The following is a 7682-nucleotide window of genomic DNA, read 5'->3' as shown; positions in this document are numbered from 1 at the left end:
GGAGACAAGAGAGCGCTTTAAGGAAAAGCCTCCAGATTAATATAGGAAATGTTAGCTTCAACAGAAATGCAGCGAGTTTCGTGGAGAGATACATTTTACCCAGATGGTCTGAATTAACAGACTTAAATATTTGTGCCTCGCCTCCCCTGTGGTACCTTAAAATGTTCATTCTATTTATCTATCCTCTGTCTAAATGGAGTGGGGGCAACATAGGAAACAGAAGAGAGAAAAAAGAGAGAAAACGACATTCGTAAAATTTAAATTAAACACAATTGAGACTTGAATCCACTCTATTGAATTCCTTTTACTTAATATTTTTGTGGCCTACTTATTTCACACTTTATCCGAAGGAATTCATTGTAACCACATTATAGTAAAAGGAGATCAAACCTGCAAAAACCCAATTGCCCTACCCTGATGCAGGCCAGCTCATCCAAGAGTGTGCGCGGCGCGCGTAAAGATGCTGCTGCTGGTTGGCCTCCGAGACCAAACCGACACTGCAAAAAGTATCTGTTGTTCATAGAGTCTCATCGCTTTCTTTCAGTTTGTGGTAAAACTAGACATGTGTTGACTCGTTTCCTTTCAAATCAGCTTCATTCAATTGTGTCTTGAATTTGATGTTGACTTGTCTCAAATTACGATGTTTCAAACATTGACATGTTTAAAGAAAAAAAAACGTCGGGGTTTTAAAAAGAAAAGTAATAATTTTACTCTTGTGGCAGAATATTTTGTTCTTCGTTTGAGGGGAATGGGATTGTAAAGTCGGAATAGGAGTGATGGATATTTTTTGCAGCGCAGTCGCAAGTGGAGGAATGCACGCTGCGCGCTCTTCCCTCCCTCTCTGTGACGAGCAGAGGGGGACCAAAGGAACAAGCTCTCTGTGAGACAGAGAGGAAAGGGGAGACACATAAACGGGTTAAGAGGAAGAGAGGGGGATATTGTGGTGAGGAAGAGAGGCGTGCCAATAATCAAGGATTTTGGATGAAGGTGTGCGCCTAGGAGAACACATGGGAACGCACCGGATCAATTACGCAGCGTCACGGAGCCGCGGTGAGAGAAGAGGGGCTCCCTGAGGTGCTGCTGCTCCTGCTGCCGTTGCTGCTGCTGCTGCTGCCGTTGTTTCTGCTGCTGCTGCCTGTTCTGTCCTGTCCTGAATGAGCCAGGACACTGAGCCTTGCGCGGGACAGAGTCAAAGTTCAGACGGATATAGGGCTCGTAGGAAGACGGGATCGTTCGCCAAAATGCAGGGTCTGAGCTCCCGGGCTCACGCCTTTTCAGTGGAGGCGCTGGTGGGGAAACCCTGCAAGAGGATGAAAGTGTCTGAAGGACAAGAGTCAAGTTCAGCTGGAGACACCAGCGAGGATACGAGCATCTTCACTGGTGAGACGGAAGGAAACTCGAGTTGGATTTTCAAAAAATAAAATGTGACATTTTACGCACAAGATGGAACAACAAAGCGCACAACCACAGACCTATATTTTGTGTTTATTCTGGCTTTATTTTTATTCATTTCAAATTCAATGATTTAATTTACTTCTAGAAAGATGTGTAAATATTCCCATGCCTTTGCCTTTTCATATAATATAGTTAAACATCATTTTTGGTAAATATCTACAATGTCTTCTTAAATATAAATATTTTTTTTTTTTAAACTGCATCTTAATCATAAATGACTCGTCGGTTACACGTCTCATTTTCTCCACATCTCACCTGTTCTTTTGCGCTTTTCAGGCCTGCGCGAGTTTCCGGTCAGACAGGTGAAGAAAGCAGGTTCAACAGAGTTGGGAGGGGAGGAGACCCCCTGTGACCCGCAGAAACAGACTGCCGGGTCAGGGCCCGAGGAGACTGAGCCGGACGCCGGGGAGAACAAGCCGAAGGAGAAGGACTGCCGCCCGGACAGAGAGGTGCGGGTAGAGCTGCAGGGCTCCGAGCTGTGGAAGAGATTCTACGAGATCGGCACCGAGATGATTATCACTAAAGCTGGGAGGTAGGAGAGCTGCAAGAGAATCTGGTTTCAACCTGAACTAAAAACAGTCAACACACACTGCTAAATACATCCAAAGAAGATTAGACACATTTAAATGTTCAGGACTTTACTTCACAGCTTCACAGCTCCAAATGAGACAACCCTGTTCCAGTTTGAATTATTGGCTCTATCCATTTACAGGCCGCTCACAGCCACAAAGTCGTTCTTTGGATTATTTATTTTATATTATGTATTGCACTGTATTGAAAAGTTAGGGGGTGGGGGGGGGGGGGGGGGGGACTTTAAAAAGTGAGCTGTGGTCTGAAAATCAGAGCAGGCCTGAGACGCTGCAGCTCGGGCCTCACTGTGCAAACGGTTTTGACCTTTGAGTCTTCTCTCGCTCATTTGCGATCCGTTGTGATTAAATGATAGTTTCCGCATTCGAGCACCAGATATAAATAATAAAATAGCCAGACCTTTACATAAACCGATGTGTGGTCACACAGGTGCGGTTATCAGGTGAAGCTCATCACTAGCGAGTTTTAGAGGAAAACAAAAAGACTGAAAATTTGAGAGCAGGCGTGGGTGTGTTTTAGTTCTCTGTGACCAATAGTTGTTGAAATATAATTCAGTGTGGGGTACATATTATGAAGTGAAATGTGATAGGTTTACTAAATGTTTATGTAAATCAATTGAAGAATGTAAAATTAGTTCATTTCGTCAGACTGAATTAGCAAGATGCTGCTGTTCCTCGAGACAAATAGATTTTAACAGAATAAAGCAAGATCATCAATTATTGGATATATTCTGATTGCGTTGACTTTATTTGTGTTCTGGTGGGTAGCCATGTGCGTCCTCACTGTTTTCCTCTCCAGTTATGAGTTATTGGGACATAACTACTTGCTGAAATCTAGGTTCCGTTTATTCAATTACCCAGAACACGCGCTATAAATCTCGGCAGTGAAGATGCCCCCGCGGCCCCTCGAGGTCCATGAACTTTCCTCTGAACTTGGCCGCGACAGGCAGGAAAGTTTCTGCCTCCGGTTTTAGAGCCTGATCTCTTTCTGTCTCTTTTTATGATGTGAAATCCATGAGGGTGAACACACACTCTTACACACTTTTACGGAAGATAACGACAGGTTTAATTTTAAATTATTATTTTAAAAATATTAATTTCCCATTTCTTTATACTCTCATCTCTTCTCAGGAGGATGTTTCCCTCGGTGCGCGTCAAAGTGCGCAATCTGGACCCGTGCCAGCAGTATTACATCGCAATGGACGTCATGCCTGTGGACTCTAAACGCTACAGGTGTGTGTATGTGTGAGTGTGTTAAATTATTTCAACTCAGAATGCATGCATTTCTTTATTTACTCACATGCATAAACCTCCCCGCAGGTATGTGTACCACAGCTCGCAATGGATGGTGGCTGGGAACACGGACCACTCCTGCATCTCTCCACGGCTTTACGTGCATCCAGACTCGCCATGCGCAGGGGAGACGTGGATGCGTCAGGTGATCAGCTTTGACCGGGTCAAACTCACCAACAACGAGATGGACGATAAGGGACATGTAGGTAACACATCTGAGCATCTGCTTCCTATTTATCTGTCCAACAGACAGTGGAGGGGAAAAAAGCTGAGCATGCACTAGACCTAAACAGGTGAGAATCACAACAGTGCTGTGTGCTTCAACTGAGAATTCACATAAGAAAAGTCCATCACTTGGTGTGTGTGTCTCTGTGTGCACACTGGCATAAAAGAGCAGCAGTCAGCCACAGTCCTCCTTGGATTGCTGTCATACACATCTTGAACCACGTTGGATGATTTTTCAGGATTGAAAACCTGCATGTCTTTTAGGGAAAAAGGAAGTGGAAATCCTTCTCTGATCCAGAACCTCCAGTAAAAAGTTCACTTTGTGACTGATGTGGTGACTGTGGGGGCTACACCAGGCTTTTGACTTGATCCTCCTGTTTATAAAACCACCACTGAATTCAGTTCGTGTATGGAGGATTCATTATTCTGGTAGATGATGAGGGAATGTAGGAACAGTGTTCGTGCCTCAGAGCTGAGACTGAAACAGCTTCATAATCCACGATGTTGAAGCGGTCAGTTCATAAGCCTGTAACCAGCCTCTGTGGAGCTCCCTTTGGTTTTAAACACTAATAAACACATGTTGATCGTCTGACCTCATGTGACACTAAGACATATTTTTTGTTCGCCATGCAGGTATTGGTGTATTTAAAAAATATATTTTGATTTCTTGCACACATACATTAAATTACAATACTTTTATTTGGCTTGGACCTTAAAGGGTAAAAGAGGAAACTCCAGATTAATAGACTTCCGAATGCCACAGAGGGCTAAATGGTCATTTTTAATTTACCGTTTTATTTTAGTGTTTTACACTAAGTAGTTAAACAAATATATAAAGTGAGAATAAAAATAGCAGAACACAAACATATATAATGAGCAATCAGTTTTACTCAGATGAACCCCCTTTGTTTTATAGGCATTTTTGAATTAATAGTTTAATAGTTTGTTACTTAACACTAATGTGATTTATTATCAGTAAATTGAACATTGGATGGTGTGTGTTAATTTAATTGTTTACTCACACATTTTAGTTCTAGTCGTAGTTTAAATGTATTGTTATGTTATTTTGCAGTGTTTTATTTTGTCTCATTATGTCACATTGTGTGTAATTACTGTTGTTGCAAATTATATTTTGTTATATTATCACTTTAACTTCATACATCACCTAATGTTGTTCAGTGGTGTAGATGCAGTTATTTCAATTATGAAATAATAATGGAGATTTAATACTTTCAGACACTTTATGAGAGTTTCCCGGCTCATGTTTATAAAATGATTAGGAATTTAAAGTCTTTAGCCGCTGTAAAAATCAGTTAGTTTATCTACAGTTTCATCAATTGGGCCTAAATGCTAAATAGCCCGTCATTTAACCTTTTAAGCAAAAATTTTCAGAAATACGTCTCAGCTGAGGGTTAGCTGTTTTTTTGTCTCATGTGGTGCAGCGGATATCTTTGTTTAGACAAAAGCAGGAAGCGGCTTTACTGCAGGCAACTGTGATGGATATTTTTCACAGCTGTCTGAGATTTTACAGGCCAAATAATTATCTGAAAATAAAAACGGCCCTCAGACTCATTGAATATGAAAGTAATAGCTGCGCGCCTATAGATACACATGGCTGAAACTTTCAAATAAGAATCCCTCCTTCATCTCTTGATACAGATCATCCTGCAGTCGATGCATAAATACAAGCCACGTGTGCACATCATCCGTCACGACCCTCGGATGGACTTGTCCCAGATCCAGTCTCTGCCTGCTGAGGGAGTACACAGCTTCTCCTTTCCAGAAACGGAGTTCACCACAGTCACAGCCTATCAGAATCAACAGGTAACACTGAAACACGATCATCACATAAAAATTAAAATACTATGGTTAAAATACTATGTGCACTGAGGATATTATCCAGTGGTCTAGATATGTACTCTTGTAGCTGAGATTGAGAGTATCAGAAAGTGTTTGATCTAATTATTCTTCATCATTTAAGCAATCCAAAATATTCGAAAAGCAGATGTTCAGTCTTTGTCATCAGCGTAGTGATTGTTGTTATGATTCAGTCAACAGCTTGGGCCTCTTTGACCTCTCCTAAACAATGTTTTAATCCTCACATCACGAAGATGATGAGGCCCACTCTCCTGTGGTCTCAGACTGATCATAAATCGCAGTGTCCTGATTTTCAGCAGGGTCAGCTGCTCAGAGAGGGCGTGTGTGTTCCAGTGCAGGGGAGCTGACCCCAGTGTTGGCTACCATTCCTCCAGTAACAGAGCTGCCCATAGGGACTGCCAGCTCTTTTCATCGGGGCTCATTTTACGATCAGAGAATGTATTATTACAGAAACACAGTAACGAGCTGTGACTGGGCCGACTGCTGGAGTCCACAGCCCATTAAAGCACCAAATAAAACTGTACAACCCCAAACCCCCTTCTCCGAGAACCCTGTTTGACATGGCCCGTCGCCCCGGGTGCTGCTGGGAGACGCAGTCCCTGAGGGAGAGTTTTTGCCACTCTCCATGCTATTGTAAAGCTGAGCTCATTGTTAGCTTAACACGTCAGCGCTTGACACCTCCACTCTAACTCTGTGTCTGTCCCTCTCTCCTGGGCAAGATCACAAAACTGAAGATCGACAGGAACCCGTTCGCCAAGGGCTTCAGAGATCCAGGAAGGAACAGGTACAGAAAAACTCACCAAGCACCAACACTTAATCCAGCTCAGAGGGCACTCCAGTCAAGGGTCCTGCAGGGATTTAAGGTTCAACCACTGAAACTTGATGCCACATAAAACCTTCAAATGAAGTTGAACGGTGTAGTGCAGAATTTCACACCTCTCAGAACCAACATTTAAATACCTGGAATAACATTTTTTAGTGCTTTTACAGTATATGTTTATATATATGTATATATATATGTGTGTGTGTGTGTGCGCGTGTGTGTTCAGAGGGGTATTGGATGGCTTACTGGAGTCGTATCCCTGGAGAAGCCCTCTCAGCTTGGACTTCAAGCCATTCACCATCCAACTCCAAGGTACTGTTGGTGCAGCTCTCATAAATTCTCCTCTTTTCCTTTACACATATAAATACATATAAATCATGTTTCTGACTTCTCCTTCAACAGGAAGCTCAGGGTCACCGACTACCAGCGTGAAGAGTCTCCTCCCTCTCACCTCATCCTCATCCCTTCACCCGTTCTCCATGTCGGCGCTCTCCTGCCAGGATGTCGCTCTCCATAACCTTGCTCTCCCTCTCTACGGGAAGACCACCATCACCTCGCCCAGTGCCTCCCCGCTGTCCGGCAGCAGGACCTTCTCCTCTCTGGGAGCAGACAGACTGAGAGGCCTGAACCCGCTCTCCCCGCTCACAGACCTCCCGCTCCTCTCTGCTCTCCAGGGGAAGAAACCGCCCCACTGCAGGGATCCCTGTCTCCACGGGTCTCCGGGGAGCTCCCCCTGCTTCATCCACCCCTACAGCCCCCTCAGCCCTCAGGGGCCGTCTCTCCTCTCTCATCTGTCTGACACTGCGGGCCCTTACTGTCTTTACCGCTACAGCCTCCCCCTGAGCCCCCAGCTCGCAGCTATTTCCCGGCACGCCAAGCTCGCCGAAGACACCACAGACTGTTTGCTGCGCCAGTCTCCGTGGCACCCGACCACCAACCACTGCCTCTGACAGCTGGACCGCACTTGCAGGATCTGGCCCATTGAGTATAACAAGCCAAAGCTTATTGCAACAAAACAGAGAGGGGTCATTCACTTTGAGCAAGACTCAAAGGAGCAACAAACACAGAACTCTGGGGGGACATTTCTATATTTAAAAACTCCTTTGTACACTGTGTTGGATTTACCAGCACAAAAACTGATCCAGAGCCAGACTGTGAGCAGGTCCTCTTCTCTTTGCACACTCAACTAGACCCAAAGAGACCAACATAGGAGTAAACAGAAATGTAGGCAGGCTGTAGATTTGTCTGTGTCTGTACGGTGCGGGGGAACCTCTTTGCTGCCTTAACTGCTTCACATGGTGTTACCAAAGAGCATCAGCAATAGGACCTGAGGTATGTAATATAACTGTTAATGAACATGACTGTTAAACTGACCATAAGTGCCCATTAAAGTATTTTTCATATTTTTTGTTCAAATCATA

General features: G+C 44.0%; 1 protein-coding gene across 1 annotated transcript; it reads left to right on the top strand.

Moving 5' to 3' along the window:
• Positions 1–1241: 1241 nt before the first annotated feature.
• tbx22 (T-box transcription factor 22) lies at positions 1242–7211 on the top strand (the record flags this gene model as incomplete). Its single annotated transcript, XM_083980767.1, has 8 exons — positions 1242–1380; positions 1732–1987; positions 3174–3275; positions 3363–3537; positions 5220–5384; positions 6158–6222; positions 6488–6573; positions 6664–7211. The coding sequence occupies 8 exons, from the start codon at positions 1242–1244 to the stop codon at positions 7209–7211; spliced, it is 1536 nt and encodes a 511-aa protein (XP_083836893.1).
• Between the last annotated feature and the right edge of the window lie 471 nt (positions 7212–7682).

The sequence above is a fragment of the Trachurus trachurus genome (assembly GCF_905171665.1).
Source record: "Trachurus trachurus genome assembly, chromosome: 10".
Taxonomy (NCBI): domain Eukaryota; kingdom Metazoa; phylum Chordata; class Actinopteri; order Carangiformes; family Carangidae; genus Trachurus; species Trachurus trachurus.
Note: the sequence above shows the minus strand (reverse complement) of the source record. Positions and strands in the feature narration are given on the sequence as shown.